The 21,615-nt window shown below is 41.8% G+C and overlaps 1 protein-coding gene across 13 annotated transcripts in view; it reads right to left on the minus strand.

Annotated features, from left to right (window-relative positions):
* The window catches only part of DYNC1I2 (dynein cytoplasmic 1 intermediate chain 2), a 201,492-nt gene that overhangs the window by 142,015 nt on the left and 37,862 nt on the right, over positions 1-21,615 (minus strand). For 12 of the 13 annotated variants that reach the window (XM_073633899.1, XM_073633903.1, XM_073633900.1 and 9 more), the window contains exons 3-4: positions 21,035-21,152; positions 11,639-11,753 (exon numbers count right to left, since the gene is read on the minus strand). In XM_073633899.1, the coding sequence (XP_073490000.1) occupies positions 11,639-11,753; positions 21,035-21,142 (223 nt within the window). In that variant the 5' untranslated portion in view covers positions 21,143-21,152. Of the gene's footprint in view, positions 1-11,638; positions 11,754-21,034; positions 21,153-21,615 lie in introns of those variants that run through there. The other variant, XM_073633910.1, reaches the window with a different exon arrangement.

The raw sequence follows: 21,615 nt of genomic DNA on the forward strand, positions 1-21,615 counted from the left end.
TCTTGCAAGAATCTAATAGCAAGTCGTAGTAAAGTACATCCAAAAATACACTTTAGGTACCAAATGAAGCCTTCAAATTTGCAATTAACTTCGCTATCATTTACCTCGTAAACTACAGGAGAATCAATCAAACTGGTTGTGCAAAAACTTGGTAATAGTTTCCTGGAGGATTCCCAGTAACTACAAATGCAAGGCAATAGACCAAGCACCAACTGGGTTCATATATAAGAAATCCAGAAATCAGCGAGGAAAAAAAGGAGATGAAGAAGAATTAGAAACGATAGAAAGATAATGCTCGTCAAGACCACTAGCAGAGGAGGGTCTTTAGAAGCTCACTGAGGATCTTCTCTGGTTTGCAAACCGCTCTGTGTCGATCTACCTTATCAGCCGAATGTGCCGCTCGGGAAGACAGCAGATATACATGTTAAACTTATGTATGGAGATTTGTTTCATCCCTGTGTATCATCTGAGGCTGTTCATTTCACTGGGTATATGTGAGGGCTTACAATCACTTTAAATCTTTAGAACGTACATTATCAAATGTCTTAGCAAAATCTAGATGAATTTTGTCCACTGGACTTCCACCATCCAATTTCTTACTTACTCATAGAACGATATCAGGTTGTTCTGACAAACATAGTCTTTCATAAATCTATGCGGATTGTCACTTATGACACTTTTTGCAGAGTCCCTTACATACTATTAATGTTAGGCTGACTGGTCTGTAGTTTCCTGGTATATACATATATCTTGATCCTTTTTTGTAAATTGGTACCACATTTGCTCTACACCAATCAGATGGTACCATTTCAGTCAGTAAAGTGTCATTAAAAATTAGAAATAGTGCCTTGGTTATAACTGGGCCAAGTTCTCTAAGGACTTGCGGTTGTAAGTAATCTGGACCTGGTGATTTGTTCAAATTAAGTTTCTCTAGTATTTTTTGTACTTGGTTTTCAGTCAATGCACAGAGATATGGATGGGGTTTTCTTTTTGATTGGTACAATTTATATGCACTGTGAAACTTGGAACGTGGAATTTATTTTTTAATTTTTGGGTGGAGAGCATTATGTAAGCTCTAAATCAATTTTCAGTATGTTTAGCATCATGCATCTCTGCATGCAAATTTATAAAAAGGAGAAGTCGGGCCAAAGCTCTTTTGGCCCGACTTCTCCTGTGGGCCACAGGAGTGCACTTAGTTCTGCATTCCTGTGACCCAGATTCAGCTGACAGCGGCCTAAAGCCTGCTGTCGGCTGATGCCACTCAGGCGGTCCAGGCTCTTGAGTGATCCCGGCTTTAATTTGGAGATCCACTCAGATGCCTGGACAACAGCTGGCACAGCCTCTCATTATGCTCCTAAGAGCCTGACCCAGGCGCTCCACGGCCCAGCACTTCAGTGAGCTCTGGAAAAGCAGAGAGCCAGTGACTGACAGTCATGGGCTCTCTACTCACCACTGAAGACCGAGAAGCGAACGATCGACGGTCTTTGATCGCTTAGTTTTTGGTATTAGAGGCAGTGGGGTACAGATCCAGCATCAGATTGATGCTGCAGTCAAATAGGTGAGTATATATTTTTACATTTTCTTACAGATAGTTTATGTGAATCGGTTTACAAGTTTATTATATGAGATCCTGCCAGTAACATCACTTTCTGTTGCAAGCGGACAATGTTAAGCCGCTGCCTCTCAATCAGCAGTGTTGTCACCCTGTCATGCAAGCTTTCTCTGAGCCATTGGGCTGCCAAAAACTTGAGAGGTGGCTCAACACCCAACGGAAGGAGAGCACATGGAAAGGTAATGCTGCTGCTGCTACTTACAAAGCAGTGGATTGTTGTTGTCAGCTTGCAACAGGACTTGGCCTTACTGCCAGGTTCTCCAAGTAGGAAACTTTACAATAGCTTCACAAATAATTATTTACTAAGGAAACAGTGAAACATGATTCCAAACACTGAAAAATAAACTTTGCTCTTGTATGCTTTTTTTTCGCACGTGCAATTTTATAAACACGTGAAATTTGTACATGAAGGGTGCTGGTCACTGCATGTGGCATAGATTTAAACCCTTACATTATATATAAAAATAAAAAATAAAAACACACCATGATCAACATAAGTTGTTGCCATCAATGTGCTAAACTGCGTAGTCCTCAGACACACGTTTTCCCTAAGATAAGTACATGGATTAGCGGTGAACAAAATCAAGTTTGTTCTCTTTTCTCCAAGTCCTGTCCAGTGGTACAAAAGTCGTTAGGAGTGTGTATGCAGTGTGAATAAAAGGACACAATGATGTAGCATCCCCAGGAGCCGCATCTAAATTCCTCAATTTCCCTTTGAAACGGAGACGCTGCTTGTATCAATAAGAATTTATTTGTTCTTTCAAAACTGCTGACAGGTTACATAGGATTTACAAAATCATTTACATTTAAATCCTCACCCCCCTCCTTCCTATTTAAGCATGTAATCTGAACAAGAGAAAATGCCTAGTGGAAACGTAATGAGGCATGAGAAGATTAGGTCCCTCACTGCAGGCGGAGATAATAATACAAGCTACTATGTCTTAATATGTGACACTGGCTTCAACTTTTGTCCAGTGTCTTAGCTATTTGTGACAGGGACTGTGAAGGAAATGTATCAAAAGTAATTGCATTAATAATGGAGTAACAAAAGATGATGAGCCAAAGTGGTCATATTTACAGTTGCTTACTAATTCCTAGAAATGTTTCTGAAAATTGTGTGGTGGCAATAATAAACCCAATCTAATCTGATATAGGATCAGCCATTTAAGGTATCTCCTATTATTCTTAAAAGTGATGGATCGCCACAAGATAGCAAGTTTCAGCATATACCACTAAGCTCTTGCAATTATTCCCAGCATAATAAAGGAAGCAACTCTAAAAATCTGGCAAACAGAATATTGGAGGCAGTATCAGATATGCGTCCGGCGCCCTGCATGTAGATCAGGGGGCCGGACGTATGGCTGGGGGGGGGGGCTTTGTGGTCGCCCGTGCACCCCTAAAGGATGGGCTGCCACTGCTTCATTACAGTTAAAAGGATATCGAGGTGTTCACCTCCCTACTCTTTGCCTTTAAAAGCCCTTTCACACTGGGGCCGCCCGTGCATTAGCGGTAAAGCGCTGCTCCTTTTAGTGGCGCTTTACCGTTGTGTAAGCTGTGCTTTTCTGCCGCTAGTGTGGCGCTTTTAGCCCTGGCTAGCAGTCGAAGGATATAAAAACGCCTGTGTTGCAGCGCTTCCAAAATGCTTTTCAGGCGCTTCGGAAGCGCTGCCCATTCGTTGCAATGGGCAGAGGCGTTTTAGGAGCGCTGTATACAGCGTTCCAAACCACCCCAAAGATTGTGCTTGCTTGTGGTGTGATCCGGGCACATGGAAAACAGCTGTTTTCTATGCACATTACCCTATGGTGTGAATGAACCCTTGAAGAGTCATTCCAGCAATTACTTATCAGACAGCTCATTTGGAGATTTCAGACAAGGGGAGCTGCAAACCAAGCTGTCCGGCTGGGCTGTCGGTACGAATAACCCGAAGTGCTCAGGGACACCTTTGTCTTGTATTACTCTTTAGTTATCAAAAAACTGATATGAATGGTTTAAAAAAAATCAATAACAACAAAAATTCGAAGAAAACAAAAACTATTTTGAAATAAACAAATCTAGCACACAAACAACAATCTAGTAAACAAATAGTTACATTGACCATAATCAGTTTTTTTTATTTCCGTTTGGTGTTTAGCATTAAGAGGTTGAGGGTAAAGTCCACATATGACTAAAATAGATCAGTCCTGTGTAAACATAAGCTAGCCATACATAGTTAGATTTCTCTTACTCAACCCCGTGGTTTGAGTCCTGGTTTACACTGGAGTGATTTGGAATGCGATGTAACATGTCAAATTGTGTGCCAAATTGGCGGCAATTGCACCGTCCGAAACGGTGTGGCGCCGCACTGATTCCCAAAAGTAGTTTCTGTACTACTTCTGGTGACTTTGGGGTGCGATTTCCATAGACATCAGTGCAGCTACCCGTACAAATGTCTCTGAAATGGTCCCCGAAGTCGGGACTGACATACAGGAATGAACTTGCATGATTTAATTTCCGCTGTCAGTGTGAACCTACACTGAATGAGAGAAATCAATTTCTTTCCACCTGCCGACTATTGTACCGAGGCAGCTCACACCCAGGAGTGTCTGAATACCAGAATAGTGACTGTATCTTACTGCATGCAGTCACTGTTTGGCCGACAATTTTCCACCCAGGTCCTTTCAATCTGTGAATGGCTACTGACAGAAAGATTTTTGTGCCTTTTTGAGATTGCTTTAAAGCGAAGTTCCAGCATGTACAAATACTGTAGCTGCTGACTTTTAATATCAAGGACACTTACCTGTCCAGTGAGCCTGCGATGTCGGCACTCGAAGCCGTCCATCGTCTCCCAGAAGGCGACGGGGGGGGGGGGGGGGGTTGTAGAGGAAAAAAAACCTGCGGAAGTGGCGCCATGGGATGGAAGTCCCAAAGAAAAGATAAAAAGGTATGAAAAAAAATATCCAAAAAAGATGGTTTGGGGGGGGGGGGGGGGGGGGTGCTTGTAAGGAGTTCAATTTTTCAATGGAACTCCACTTTAAAAGAAGAAGTTGACTCTTTTTTTTTTAAATATACGCACTTTTTCTGCAGGTGAAAAAAATGTGCATTTTTTTTTTTTTGGGGAGCCTGTAAAGCATTGCACTAGATCACTGGTGCCATGCCAGTCTCCTGCAAATCTGTCGGTATAGCTGTGTACCCGTACATCCGGTACGGGCAAGCAGATACACTGACAGGAACAGTCACTGTGGTAGTTCATTGAGAACTACAAGAAGACAGCCAAAAGATGTTGGTATTTGTAATTTATGTGTGACACGGCCGTGTGGGCGGAGCCTCCCATGGCCGCGCTGATTTAAAAAGTGACAGCTAGTACAGGGAACTTCTACCCGTACTGCTGTCACACAGACGCAGCAGATACCCAAGCATCTGCAGAAGCGGGAACATGTTATATGTTCCACCTTAACAACGGGTGTAACATGTTCCCGAAGGTGAACTTATCCTTTAATCCTTTGTGTAATCTATGCTTTGTATTTGCACGTATTCTTATTGCAGTGCTAGTCATGCACCCTTAAGCCCTGTTCACAATGGCATTAGAAACAGGTGATTGGGATGCGTTTTTGCAGCTCCCAAAACACCTATCAAAGCAGTCTACAATGGATAATGTGGACAGCGGACAGAGCCGTTTACATTTGAAAAACATGTAGCATTTGCGTTGCTTTGTGTCTCTGTGTGGCAAAAATCAAGTCACATGTTGAGTCTGGGAGGAGTTGAAGCTGGTCTTTGGTAACTCACGGTAAACACATCACGTATATACACAGTTAATGCATAACGTGCTTGACAAGCGTTTATAAAATATCAGTGAGTTGGGAAAAAACACTTCCCCCTTAAAGTGATTGTAAATGATCACCTTGTTTAAAAAAAAAAAAAAAACCCATTCAGTTTAAAATAGAAATGAAAGGCAAACATTTGTGTATAGATATAATAATACATTATAAAATACCTTTCTTCCCCCCCTTTTTTTTTTTTATAACTGATCACTATTCCTCTTTTCTCAGCTGCATAAGAGCTGGGTGGAGAAGCAGCAGCACATTGAGATCCTAGTAAATGGCTGTGCAACAGAGGCGTGACAGGACAAGTCTGATCATTGGAGAGCAGGCTGAGTTCCCAGCGTATCTAGAGAACTGACAAGGATGTGTTCTCCTGCTTAGTGTGCTTAGTGTGGTCAGTTTTTAATAGGAAAGCAGAGGGACTGGCAGGAACACCAGGGATTTCACATAAAAGGAAGCAATAAAAAAAGAGAACAGGATACTTTCTCATACAAGTACATGGTACAGCAGACATATATCAGGAATATGAAGTATTGGGGTAACAATAAATATATATATATATATATATATATACACACACATACACACACACTTGGAGGGTGTGTCGGATGCGTCCTTTTAACACGCGTCAAGCGCATCAAAAACACATATTAACGCTATAGGTGCGCTATATTTTTTGCAAGTGTGACCCTATATTACTTCATCATCACAGGTGACACTTGAATCAGCCCCTGTAAAGCCACCGTTCGCTTTTAACCACTCACCAGCTGTGAAGCCAAATATGCAAAATGGATAAATTTGTAATCCCCTGACAGTATAAGAACAATACATGCTGGATGTAAGTTAATAAGACAAAAAGAAAAGCCATTTACAAGTTACATTTTAATGTCTCCAGCATTTAAAATATAACGAAGGCATAAATTAAGTAGCGTTGTATAGTACAATTAAATCTAATGGCAGGCAGAAAGCAAACCATTAAATATGCATATGTAATGTGACTGCTGTGCGTGAGCACGATACGTTACGGCACTTCCCAACTGTTCTATTGTTGGTAGGGAGCCTGGCCACATTGACTCTGTATTTAGGTCATCTGAACAGGGGACAGATAAGCAGTGTGGGGAATGCGAGTGCTGCCGGTTCACAAGAGCCAGTCTTTTACCACTGACTTGCCTTCTAATCCCTAGCTTGGGCTGAAGAGAGGATGAGAGTGGGCCACCTGCGGGGCTCCGTTCAGGCTCTCTGGCCATTCACTTGTAGGGTGCTTCTTGGAAACTGGCTAACAAACCAATTAAGGGTGGTTAAGATGCAGACACCTGGCCAAAAGTGACTGTCCTTAAACCAACTATTCACAAAGGGATATAATTAGGCCTCAAACAGCTTTATACACATTTACTGGGTATGTGTTACAAGGGAATTGATTGGCTCAGAAAGGAAATCTTTCACTTTGCTTATACCTAGTAAAACACAGCTTTCTGATGCACAACATTATTGTTAAACCTACTAACTCCACTATTAAATCCAGAACAGGATGTCATTACCAGTTCCTTGTCTGTTAATCTGCAACTCTTTTCCCAACTGAAAAAACCTTCACCCAGTCTGCTGATTATTTCTATATTTCTTCACCACTTTGTTGCAAGACTTGCATTTAATAAATTATAGATTAGGTAAAAAATAGGAATACGTTTTTTCAGCAGCAAGCATAGGGGTGTTCACTAAGTTTTACAATTTACTCTAAAAGGATAGTTAACAATATTGCATTGGGGACAATACATGAAAGGATAAAATTTAGTATATGTATTTCATTTTATAGGCTGCAAGCCTTTATTTAAATGTATTTCTGTAATAACTTTTTTTCGTCCTGCACTTGGGAATTCTTGCAATTTCTCGATTGCTTGAAGTCTCCTGAAATATTTAAAGTGATACTAAAGCTTTGTGTTCTTTTTTTTTTTTTTTTTTGTTATAATAACCAACAATGGTTTCACACAGAGCAGCCCTGATCCTCTTCTTTTCAGGTTCCCCGTTGGCGCTCCCAGCTCCTCCTCCTCGAACAGTGCCCCCAGAGAAAGCTGCTTGCCCTGGGGGCGCCGCTGCTCTATGCGTCCATAAGACACAAAGCCACGGCCCGGCCCTGACCCCCCCACTCTCTCCTCATTGGCCAATGGGCTCCCACTGTTGTCTCAGCCAATGAAGAGGGAGAGTCCCTGTAGGGCCAAGGCTATTTTGAACATAGATGGATCAGAGGGGGTGGAGGTAAGGATTGGGGGGGCTGGGGGAGGCCGCTGTACACAGGTTTTTTACCTTCATGCATACAATGCATGAAGGTAAAAAACTTCAGTCTTAAGAACCACTCTAAAGCAGTAGTAAACCGCAGTTTAAAATAAATTTTAAAAAAATTCCGGTTGAAAAAAAAAATAAAAAAAAAAAATGTCGTAATGTTCTAGTATGCATGGAATACTAGCACATTATGAGAGACTTACCTTAGAACAAAGCTCTCCAGCGCCGCGCTGTTACCACTGAGAGGGCTTCCATCATTCCCAGAAATTTCTTCCAGGTTCGCGTCCTCCGGCTACATGAGTCGCTGTTTATAGCACTGGCTCTGTATGCCGGACCTTCACAGCACATGCGGCGGTGAGGTCAGCAGCTGCATGCACTCTGACTGTGCAAGTTTAGGAGATATTCACAGTACCTACAGGTAAGCCTTACTATAGGCTTGCCTGGAGGTACAAGTAGTAGAACAGAGTTTACTACCACCTTAAGTCAAGCATTCCAGGAGGTTTTGAGGAAATCTGCAGCATATGCCATGACAGGTCATCAGGGGGACCGCTGCAAAAACCAGGAATAGACACCTCGCTCCTGATGACGTAAAAAAAGAATAGGCAGTGCAGGACTGGGTGTGCCACAGCAGACTGGCAGATCAGTACAGAACACCTCTGGATTTGAAGGGTGTATGCGTTTTGTAAATAACCCAGGAAAAAGGTAAGAAAATTAAAAAAAAAAAAAAAAAAAGTGGGGGTGATTTCCTGTTTAATTTGCCCTGTATACAAAGAAAAAAAAAAAAAAAAAAAGAATATGATGTTGATTTACAACTACTGTTCTAACAAGGTGACAACTCTGCTGTGCAATTTCACTGCAAAACATAAGTGTCGTCACCCTGTTAACAAAAGTGAAAAAATAATCTACTGGTAGGATCAAAAGATATTAAAACTATTTTACAGGGGGATTGAGAAAAAAAAAATCTGCTGTGATAATATAGTAGCGAACAGTGCTTTTTTTTTTTTTTTTTTTTTGTTAAAAGAACAAAGGACCAAAAAATAAAGTTTTTAATACTTTAGTTAGATCAAAAGCACATAGAGAAAAATCAAACACTACAAAAGGCTAATTGCAGATGCCCAGGTTAACCAACACAATATAGACTAGACTAATGAATAGGCATTCCTGATTGGTTGCTATCCTCGATTTTTAAAATGTATAGATGTAAAACTAAAGGCTACTTGTTCCACTCCAACATACAATTAAAGTGTAACAAACTAACAGTACTCGCTTTTCAAAAGAAAATTGGCTTATAGGAATAAATTACACTTTTTAAAATGTTTCAACACATTAATGAAAAAGGGAAAAAAAAAAAAACCTTAAAGTGGTAAGAAACTCTGCTTTTTCACTTGTAAATACACGCAAGCTTATAAGTCATTCCAGTAGATACAGTATATATTTCCTAAAGTTGCACCATTTAGGAGATATTTACAGCTGCAGCAGCCATTGACATCACCAGAGCATGCCCAGTGTGCTCTTCATTGAGGATACAAGGAGCCATCAACATGCATGTGCAAGGGAGTAACATCATTGCGACCTTTATTCAAACGATCGAAGTGTGCGGACCTGGAAGGAAGACCAGAGAAGATGGAAGAACCTGCAGTGGTGATGCACGCCGCTGGAGGGCTTGGTTTATAAGGGAAGCATGTCATAATGTGCTAGTATGTGGTGCATACTAGCACATTATAGTATCAACCCGCAGGGAGAGCTTTTTTTTTATTAAAAGTTTACTAATGACTGTGAACCAAGTTTTGCAACTTGTGCTAATATACATAATGTACATATCTTTGCAACTACAGTGTATCCAGATGAATTACACCCTTTTTTCAGGACTAACTGGGAATCCGTTTAGTAGTAAATGTTAACTGATAATATTCTGAGCGTTAGCTGTATATGTCTTGTCATTACTGTAATCCACCACAAAAAAAAAAAAAAAAAAGTAAATACATTTTCCTACTCTCGACATGTATAGGGATACCATATACAGTATGTGTGCATTATTTGTTGTTTGTACCCATTGTAGGACCCAGAGACAACAGTGCATGTTTTACCTTTGGAGTGGGCAATGAATCCAAATCTAATTATCGGGTATCAGACACACATTACAGACACTCTGCAATACGAAACTGAGCTACATACTGCACATTACAACAGTAATAAACAAACTATTTTTCTTGACCTAGCTAAAACACTGGCACCCACAGAAAGACAAACGGAGCACACTACACACCACATAATAAAAATTAAAAAGCTGAAGTTTAAACTAATTTTTGCTATGCAGCTCCAGGGACATAACTTACCTCTGATAAAGTGTGTCCTATGTCCACTTGGCTGCTGCGCAGTGTAGAAATCTTCTCCTCCACAGAACTGATCTTCCAGTGCTGCCACTGCAAGTGTGAAAGTTGCCCACCCCCCTCATCTATAGAACTCGTAGCACTGTTTCCTTAAATGCAAAGAGTTCTGCGATTGGAGGCGGTAGATCTCGTCTGCCTTGTCGTCCTCTATTTGCAAAAGGCTTTGCACTCTAGGAAAGAATAGTACAAGTTCTATGAATGGAGGAGGCGGGCAGAAAAGTAGGGCAAGCTGCGCAACTTCGTCACTCTTGCTGTGGCTGACGTTAATCCCAGCAGTATCAGCAGATCAGTGCTGTGGGAAAGACCTGGCAGCAATGGAGGAGTTGATTTCTACACTATGCAGCAGCTATCTAGACATGGGACACACTTCATTAGAAGTAAAGCAGGGTACACACAGACAGCTTTTTTTTTTCGTTCAACCAGTGGGCTAAATAGAAAAAAAAAAAAAAAAAAAAAGAGATCCCCGCATCCACACAAGCGATGTGGCTGTAGGCATCTCCCCTGCTGTGCTTTTGTATTCTAAAAGCAGGGATCCCCCATGACTAAGCTCTGAGGGGTGGAGTGAAACGCGGTGGGGGCGTGGCCTGGTGGGAGCCCAGGCTGAGGTAGTCTTCTCATACCAACATAGGACGTGGATGTACAGCACCAGGGATCTTTCCTCTCTTCCTTCCAGCAGGGACTCCCCCTCTGTCAGAATATACAGATCAGCACTGCAGCCATTGGCTGCAAGCACTGATTGAATGCTAGTTTTCCAACATGACTGCTTGAAAGAAGCCAGGCCGGCTTCTGTTGAACAGCGGTACACACATGCCAAAATTTGTCCAGTTCCTGCTGAACTAGCCATATTTTGTTATGTGTATACCCAGCTACAGTTATATCCTTGGTGCTGCATTGCAAAAAAAAAAAGTGTAACTAAACTTTAGCTTTAAATGTAATTATTTTTATCCAACCTAAAACATACTTATAACAAACTAGATCAAGCACTGAGCTAACTGTTGTATTTTACGTTTTTTATGTAACTTTTTTTTTTTACTACTTTTACTTTTTTTGAACCAGCCTCTGCAAAAGATACAATGTATCCCCACAGACGGAGGAATAGGAGTTTGGGAGTTGTGACTGCTGGATCCTGATCCAGAAGTTGTCAGACAGTTTGGTCTTACTGCTGGAGGCAAACGATCGAGAACGCTCACAGCGTAAACACAGCTATGTAAATTTGTGACTGCATGACAAGGCCCAGTCTGTGCTGCCAAATTCATGTAAACAGCCATACTTCGGGGGTTATAATAACCACAAAAACAAACATACGATACAGTATTATTCATATTCCTTCTATAAATACACTTCTATGCAGACAATTCCGTTGCTTTGTCTGTAATTTATAATTTGTAATGTACTGTATTTAGGAACATAATTAACTAGTACCCTACTTATACACTGTGTGGCGTTTGGTCAGTAATGGAATGGCTGGAGTTTATGTGATTAGTAGGTCAGTTGCAGGCAGTAATACAGGAGAGCAGGCAGCATGCGGTCAAGTGCAGCTAGCAACATTCATGCAGTATGCTTACCCAGAGGGGTATCGGCGGTAATTCCTATACTTTGCAGTAAGGCTTCAGCTTCTCTTCTCTTTTTCTCCAAGTCAGATTCTTCTTGTGGAGGAGCTGCCTCTTTCTTCTGTTCAGTCTAGCAACAGAAACAATGTCCAGAAGTTAAACATGATAATGCCACACAGGGTCATAACTTTAGAACAGAAATGTTGGTGTTGCCAATAGCAACCAGTTCAGTTTCATCTGTCATTTGCTAGCATAGGCTAGAAAATTAAAACAAGCATCTGGCTGGTTGAGCAACACTGGTATTCATTTTTCTTTTCTTTGACTTTGAACAAAAGATTCACAGAAAGCAGCCAAACTGTTTGCAAAAATAAAATATTGAATGAAACTGATTGTGTCTATACTACATTAGACATACTAATTCAAAATTGTAATCTTTGCTGCCATGCAGCACTGGGCCCCGGACCTAAGTCCAGCTAGAACCCAATAGGAATGATGCTTACCATATTCTTGAGTAAGGCCGGCCATACACAGTGAAAATGGGTTTCCTGCAACCACTGGTTGCAGTAAAAAAATTTGCACAATTCCCCCATCAACACGGAGTGTTGACAGGAGAACCAGCAATTGTCTCCACCAGGAGGCTATAGCTGCCACTAGCGATAATCGCAAGTGAATCCAGCAGGCTGATTGTATGCAAGCTGATTGATTAATTTGGTACATCCAGACTGCCCATTAACAGTTCGAATCGTGTATGGCCGGCCTAAGGGTTTCTTCCAGGAATATTGTTAATTGGCTTCAGCTTATAATTGCAATAGGGAGTCTGGGCTCTCTATGACTTTGAATTGAAAGCCCTGCTAGAGATAGATGCATTGTTGGTCCTGTATTTGATATAAAAATACTTGCTACATAAAACGTACAATAAGACCCCTTTCACACTGAGGCAGTTTTCAGGCGTTTTAGCGCTAGAAATAGCTCCTGAAAATTGCCTCCCATGTGTGAAAGCGCGAGTGCTTTCACACAGGGACTGTGCGCTTGCGAGGCGGGAAAAAAATTCCTGCAAGCAGCTTCTTCGGGGAGGGTGTAGAGTGTATACAGCGCTCCTAAACCGCCCCTGCCCACTGGAATGAATGGGCAGTGCTTCTGAAGCGTGGCAACGCGGGCAGTTTTAACCCTTTCTTCGGCCGCTAGCGGGGGCCGATAAGCACCGCTAAAACTACGGTAAAGCGCAGCTAAAACTAGCTGCGCCTTACAGCTAACGGACCTGCCGCCCCAGTGTGAAAGAGGTCTAAGTACCAGTAAAAAAACTCTTGGGGAGATGGTATAAGGCATGATGCCAGATAAAACATGATCAGCTAAGCCAGTGTAAGAGACAGATCAGTTGAAGATCTTAGGCTGTCCTTGGTCGCACATATCTCTCAAGCGAAAGAGATTTGTTTTTCTTTGTCAAAGTCTAAACAAAACATGACTTTTAAGCTAGCTATATGCCATAGCCATCACTGAAATTCCCCCATCCAAGCTAAAGAACATGGATGGAGGATTGTGCAGTGGTACCTATTGCATTTAAAAAGCCACAGCACCCATTGGTGTCTGAATTAAAGGTGTTGAATATAACCGCAGCATCGATGCACTGCGATTCATACACTTGCGGTTCTGCATCGATGCTGAGTCAACTGAATCGATCTGCAATTACGTCATCTGGTGCTCCATGCTGTGCTCTGCCTCTCCTGGAGAAACACAGAGGCAGAGCCTGCATGGTGAATAAAGGCCCCTCTCCTTCCCCGCCCACAGATATGGACACTGAAGATGAAAGTCAGCTGATGAGCTGACAGCCAGTAGAGTGCAAGGGGAGGAGCTCGAGAGGACCCGACGTCAGGAGAGGCATCACTGGAAAGGAGAAGAGAGACAGAGACATGCATAGCGCATGGAGGGGGAAGTGACTGACACCAGTGCTGAGTGAGTGGCAGTGTCACTGATCCCTTCCGTCCCATCATCCCTCTGCCACTGATCTCATCCATCCCTCTGCCACTGATCCCCTCTCCCCCCGCACCACCATCCCTCAGCCCCTGATCCCATCCACCCCTCTGCCACTGACTGCATCCATTCCACCATTCTTCTACCCCTGATTCCAACTATCCCACCATCCCTCTGCCTCGATCCCATCCATTCCTCTGCCCCTGATCTCATCAATCCCACCATCCCTCTGCCCCTGATCCCATCCCACCCTCACCCCTCTGCCCCTGTTCCCATCCATCCCACCATCCCTCTGCCCCTGTTCCCATCCATCCCTCTGCCCCTGTTCCCATCCATCCCACCATCCCTCTGCCCCTGTTCCCATCCATCCCACCATCCCTCTGCCCCTGTTCCCATCCATCCCACCATCCCTCTGCCCCTGTTCCCATCCATCCCACCATCCCTCTGCCCCTGTTCCCATCCATCCCACCATCCCTCTGCCCCTGATCCCATCCATCCCTCTGCCCCTGATCCCATCCATCCCTCTGCCCCTGATCCCATCCACCCCTCTGCCCCTGATCCCATCCACCCCTCTGCCCCTGATCCCATCCACCCCTCTGCCCCTGATCCCATCCACCCCTCTGCCCCTGATCCCATCCACCCCTCTGCCCCTGATCCCATCCACCCCACTATCCCTCTGCCCCTGATACCATCCATCTCACTGCTCCCGATCCTATCCATTCCACCGTCCCTCTGCCCCTGATACCATCCATCTCACCATCCCTCTACCCCTGATCCCATCCAACCCACCATCCCTCTGCCACTGATCCCATCCATCCCACCATCCCTTTGCCGCTGATCCCATCCCCGCCATCCCACAATCCCTCCCTCTGACTGATCCCCATCTCCCCACCACCATCCTTCTGTCATTATCACTTATATTTTGTGCATTTAGGACAAGAATGCATTTCAGGTCTTTGTTAAAACAATCTGAGCAGCCCAGAACTAGTTTGTGAGAGAGCCAGTCTATTCCACATTTTCACAGCTCTTATGGCAAAGAAGCCTTTCTGTTTTTCCTCTATATGTAAAGAATGTCCCTTTGTTGTCTGTAATGAACTGAAAGGGAATAACTTGTAGGATGATTATGAGAATTACCCTCCCCAAATAGGATATTGCACTAAGAGCAGATGAAAAAAAAAAAAAAAAAATTTGTTCTTATGACTGCTTGAATTTTTGGATAAAAACCATGAGCAGTAATCGTGATGCATCGCGGAATCGAATCGTGGACAGGATAAATCAGAATCGAATCGTGAGACCAGTGAAGATGGGCACCCCTAGTCCAAATATTCAAACATTGACAATCAGATCAAATTCCATTAGCGTTCAGCTGACAATGTTCAACCTTGGTCAGTTGATATTTAATTTGCTTTTGTTGAGCTGGCTGGTGCCAACAGGACCACCCAAGGCTCAAATTTTAGCTGATTCAGCAGGAAACAGCCGAAATTCAAGCTGTGTATGGTCAACAATAGCAAAAAGTATATATTGTTGCAGAACTGTCAGAAGGGTTGTTCTAACAAAAGGTAGAATACAGCACTTAACTTCATGTTTTCTTCTCCAGTACAAATATGATGTGATTAAACAAATAAAAATACACCAGATTTAAAAAAGGAAAAAAAAATACATTACGAAAAAAGTGCTCTAAAAGTAAAGTAGTTATTAGTGTACAACATATTTTAGATCTATTTATACTCCAATAAAGATTGCAGATAACAGCAAAAAACATCACAGTACTAGATAGGCTTTTAGTACCCCCTGCTGCACACTTTGCTAATTGCAAGTGGGGATTTTCTCAATGGTTATAAGCCCAGCTAAACAACCTAGCAGCCCACAGGCAATTTTATGTAACCAAGAAATGACAGTTACCACTGTTTAAAGTAGACAAGGCTCAACAGGTAGGCACCAGGCAAAAGTTATTAGCCAGATTGGACCCGACTCTTACTACTAGTGAAATATTTTAAGAGGGCCTATTAGATATTTTTCCCAGTATTCTCTTACAGGAGCAAACATATGACAAAGATAAAAACTGTTTTAATAGCAGTTACAGTAGCAGGTAAACACTGCATAATCCCCAATAGTAAAGGCAGAGGCAACCTCAGTAAAAAAAAAAAAAAAAAAAAAAAAAAAAAAAAAAATTCTACTTCATCAACAAAACAAGCATGATCATTTAGGATGGCCCAAGCAACAACAAAAGGTCCAAATGTGAACGAAACTTTTAGGCCAGTTACACATGGGTGTAATAATTTACTGATGTTTAAGAGGTGCACCGAATGGAAATTTTGGTACTGAAAATTTGGGATGCATTTGGCCGAAACTGAAAATGACAGTAAAAAAAAAAAAAAAAAAAATAATATTATAATATACAGTCAGGTCCATAAATATTGGGACATCGACACAATTCTAATCTTTTTGGCTCTATACACCACCACAATGGATTTGAAATGAAACGAACAAGATGTGCTTTAACTGCAGACTTTCAGCTTCAATTTGAGGGTATTTACATCCAAATCAGATGAACGGTGTAGGAATTACAACAGTTTGTATATGTGCCTCCCACTTTTTAAGGGACCAAAAGTAATGGGACAGATTAACAATCATCCATCAAACTTTCAATTTTTAATACTTGGTTGCAAATCCTTTGCAGTCAATTACAGCCTGAAGTATGGAACGCATAGACATCACCAGACGCTGGGTTTCTGCCAGGCCTCTACTGCAACTGTCTTCAGTTCCTGCTTGTTCTTGGGGCATTTTCCCTTCAGTTTTGTCTTCAGCAAGTTAAATGCATGCTCAATTGGATTCAGGTCAGGTGATTGACTTGACCATTGCATAACATTCCAATTCTTTCCCTTAAAAAACTCTTTGGTTGCTTTCGCAGTATGCTTCGGGTCATTGTCCATCTGCACTGTGAAGCGCCGTCCAATGAGTTCTGAAGCATTTTGCTGAATATGAGCAGATAATATTGCCGGAAACACCTCAGAATTCATCCTGCTTCTTTTGTCAGCAGTCACATCATCAATAAATACAAGAGAACCAGTTCCATTGGCAGCCATACATGCCCACACCATGACACTGCCACCACCATGATTCACTGATAAGGTGGTATGCTTTGGATCATGAGCAGTTCCTTTCCTTCTCCATACTCTTCTCTTCCCATCACTCTGGTACAAGTTGATCTTGGTCTCATCTGTCCATAGGATGTTGTTCCAGAACTGTGAAGGCTTTTTTAGATGTTGTTTGGCAAACTCTAATCTGGCCTTCCTGTTTTTGAGGCTCACCAATGGTTTACATTTTGTGGTGAACCCTCTGTATTCACTCTGGTGAAGTCTTCTCTTGTTTGTTGACTTTGACACACATACACCTACCTCCTGGAGAGTGTTCTTGATCTGGCAAACTGTTGTGAATGGCGTTTTCTTCACCAGGGAAAGAATTCTTTGGTCATCCACCACAGTTGTTTTCCATGGTCTTCCGGGTCTTTTGGTGTAGCTGAGCTCAACGGTGCGTTCTTTCTTTTTAAGGATGTTCCAAACAGTTGATTTGGCCACACCTAATGTTTTTGCTATCTCTCTGATGGGTTTGTTTTGTTTTTTCAGCCTAATGATGGCTTGCTTCACTGATAGTGACAACTCTTTGGGTCTCATATTGAGAGTTGACAGCAACAGATTCCAAATGCAAATAGCACACTTGAAATGAACTCTGGACCTTTTATCTGCTCCTTGTAAATGGGATAATGAGGGAATAACACACACCTGGCCATGGAACAGCTGAGCAGCCAATTGTCCCATTACTTTTGGTCCCTTAAAAAGTAGGAGGCACATATACAAACTGTTGTAATTCCTACACCGTTCACCTGATTTGGATGTAAATACCCTCAAATTAAAGCTGAAAGTCTGCAGTTAAAGCACATCTTGTTCGTTTCATTTCAAATCCATTGTGGTGGTGTATAGAGCGAAAAAGATTAGAATTGTGTTGATGTCCCAATATTAATGGACCTGACTGTATATATATACACATACATATACACACACACACACACACACACACACACACACAGAGTAGTAACTTGGATTAGGAGCATAATTTTGTTCCAGAAACATGCTTGTAGTCCAAAGCACTTGTATATCAAAGCAAGTTTCCCCATAGTAATCAATGGAAACTCATATAATGCGTTCCAGTGGCACTGCTGGTCTATGCAGTACCGCATGTGGCCAGGAGGTGCGGGGGAGCCGCAGACATTCAGAAACACTCGGAGACGCTCAGGATTGTCTCCGAGTGTCTCCAAGCGTCATCGGCGGCCCCGCACCTCTGGCCACATGCGGTACTGCACACCCCAGAGGCATGAATCCTGCTAGTCTTGAGAGACAACGCTCGCAAACCAGGTCAGGATTTTTAAAAGAAACTTGCTCGTATTGCGAAACGATCGTAAACCGCATTACTCACAATCCAAAGTATTACTATGGTTTTTTTTTTTTTTTTTTTTTATATACAATTGTAATATATTCTACTTTTTATTTAATATCATGAAATTAAATGGATATGAATTTACTGTCTGCCAATATTGGCACCTTTAGCGCAAGAAAAGCTCAAGAAAAAATGGATCCCTTTAAATTCTTTGCATGTCTTCACACTGGTCCATTGCAGTGTTAAAAATCTTGCTTGCAGTATTTATATGCAGTATTAAAAAAAAAAAAAAAAAAAAAAAAAAAAAGCCCCTTGAAATGCATTGAAAACGCAGCAAGAAAACATCACTAACACATCGTTACTTTTTTGATGTGGTTTTTCAGTCACATGACCTATGAAAAACACACCATAATCACAGTAAAATCAAAAACTGGCAAAATCACATGAGTTTGACACCATTTTCTCGATTGGCAAAATGCCGAAAAACATCATTTCTGGACAATATGTTTTGGATGCTGAAATTTCGGTGCAGCTCTAGTTTACTCAGAACTTGTTGACAGAAAGTCTGTGAGCCCCAGATAACAATAAAAACCTGACAGGTGTCCTAACCCCAATCTATCAAAAACTTTGCGAGAGGGAGAGAGACAGAGAGAGACAGAGACAAACATTTGGGCTGGATGACAAACACAGGAGTTGAAAAACCCTTTACCAAGATTCAGGGAATGAATCCCACCACAAGCATCATTAGATTCAGGATATAACCACCGCCACAATCACTGCAAATCCAAGAAAAAAGACCTCCATCACAATCACTTCTAGATCCAGGGAATAACCCTTACCAAAAACAAAAGAAACGTGTAAAAATTACACAAAAATCACGAAAAAACACAGTATAAAAAAATAAATAATAATAAAAAAAAATATTACACAAATCATTCAGCGCTCCAATGTACAATATAATGACAATTTGTCCATGGATAAACACACTGAGAGTCTGTGGTAGTACATCAATTATAGCAATAGTAGATAAATGGTAGAAGGGTGGATGAAAAATAGATAGATGGATGATGGATGAATTAAGAGTGGATAGATGGATGGAATGTGGTTCACCTCTGCAGCTCCGGTAGGATCTGGGCAGAATCACCTCATAAAGCAGATCTGGTGAGCACGGGAGGATGATTGAAGAGGGGAACATGGATCATAGCGTCCGACACCAAGTCCATTCATAATGGCTCCACGGAGGGTCTTCGTGTTTGGGTCCTCAAGCAGATCCCCCCTGTGACTCTGCGGTGGAGAGGTACTACATTCTCTGCCACAGGGAAACTTTTTGGACATACCATCTCAACACCTTATCACCAGGGGGTCTGAATGAGAAGTTGGAAGTATGGACCATGCTATATTTTTTGAATGACTTATTAAAAAAAAAAAAAGTAAATAATTTAAGCTTTTATTTTATTTTTTTGCTGTCAATGGTCCCTATTACCCCCTTTTGTCTTGTTGCAGCTGTCATATTTTCGTACTGCACTATAATAATGACAATTCCTCCCTTTTTTGCTAACTGTATTCGTTATTTAGCCTTAACGCATGTTTAGGAGAAAGGAGTGTTTTTTTCCCTTTAGTTTGATTCCCCATTTATCTTTTTCTGTCCCACCCACCCCCCTTCAGACCATGTAGTATGAGTATTTTTAGGCTTCATATAGAGTCTTCAAACTTACCAGGTCCCCCTGTACTCCTCTTTCATTCACAACAATATCACAGTTTTAATATCTTTTTCTTTTTTTATAATACACGTCATTTTATCCTGGTTTTCTTTTATATTTGTCGATGTAGCACGTTCTAGTATTGTAGTTTAGAAACGTTACCAGTTTCATGCCTTTAATTTTTTAGGGGGGAGCCTGGGGCTCCTCTTTAAAGCAGACCTTCGGTCATTTTTGCAACTTTCCATCTAATAAATCTTCTGCCCTTGTTGTTTTAATTTTGGATGGTAAAAAAAAAAGAATTTTACCAGTAAAAACCTTATACAGCCCACTTCCTCTTTCTCTGGTCATTAGCATAGGCTTATGACATCATGCACAGCTCTATCTCTCTCGTGAGAGTTTTCCAGGAAGGGAGGGGGGAAGAAGTCATGAGAGGCCCAAAGAGTGCTGCAGAGCTGGAGGTGTGCCTCTGTGTGTCTGTGTAAATCCAGGAAGTGAACAGGCAGCAGCTTCAGCTGCCCACAGTTAAAATGGTTGCAGCCAGACTTCATAGAGGGAGAATTCTGCAGCATATTTGGCAAGTACAGAATCACATTATATATCAAATAATATGAAAAGTGGTTGGGGGGAAGCTTCAGAATAGCAGAGATGGTTTTATTACAAATGTGAGCAGTTCCTTTTTAAGGACTCAGGGAACGACCCTCACCACAAACACTAGATCCAGGAAATGACCCCCCGCCACAAACATCACTGGATCCAACAAATGACCCCCACCCAAATCAGCACTAGATCCATGGTATGATCACCACCCCACCATGAGATCCAGGGTATGAAAGCCACCATCACAATATTTAAGGAATGACCCCCACCACAATCATTATACACAGGGAATGACCACCATCACAGTCACTAGATGCAGGGAATTACCCCCTTGGCTCAGGGAAGGACTCCCACCACAATCATTACTTGATCTAGGGAAAGACCTCTACCACAATTTCCACTAGATCTAAGGAATAACCCCTACCACAAGCATTACTTGATTCAGGGAATGACCCCCGCCTCTACAAAACCATTACCTGATCAGTGGAAAAACCCCTACCGCAGCAACCACTAGATCCAGGAAATGACCCCTACTCCAAACATTGCTAAATCTAGGAAATGAACACTTCAATATTACTTAAACTAGAAAGTGGGGAAGTGTTATATCCATTTGTTAGACTAGACCCAGAAATTTAGGCCACTGCCCTGAATCCAGGGAAATGGCTACTTCCATCAAAGGTTTCTCACACCAGTTCTCTTCTAATACACCCACCTGACTCTTTTTCTTCTCTTCCTCTTTTCTTTTCTTCTCCTCCCTGATCTGAGCCAACCGCTGTTTCTTTCGTTCCAATTCTGCCTTCAGTTCACTTTTATCCGACATGATGAGAGATCTGGAAAGATGAAAAGAATGTTAAGGCTGACGTCATCTAAATGGATATTTCAGCTCTGAGCAGGCACCAGCGCAGTGAATCATCTGTTGGCTCCCATTATCTTATACAGATTGCAATAGCCAGATTTCTGCAATGGTAAAAACTGTGATCACAAATCGTTTTTTACATTTTACACAGTATGCGATTTACCATCATCATACCATATAGATATATAGAATTTAGCTACAGGACAAGAAAATGCACTTCTAACAATAAGAATTTTCATTTCATAACATATCTGAAACGTATCTTTCAACTCATTTAACAAGCCTTTTTAGTTAATGATGTAAATGTCACATAGCACTGGGCCTGGAACAATGTCAGAAATGGGGTTGCCAAGTTATATAGTTAATTGAGAGATCTCAGCAACACACAAGTCTAATAAATCACATTGCATCTTCCTCCCAAGCTTTATGTTTCAGTA

This window comes from Aquarana catesbeiana, linkage group LG06 (assembly GCF_042186555.1).
Source record: "Aquarana catesbeiana isolate 2022-GZ linkage group LG06, ASM4218655v1, whole genome shotgun sequence".
Classification (NCBI taxonomy): Eukaryota; Metazoa; Chordata; class Amphibia; order Anura; family Ranidae; genus Aquarana; species Aquarana catesbeiana.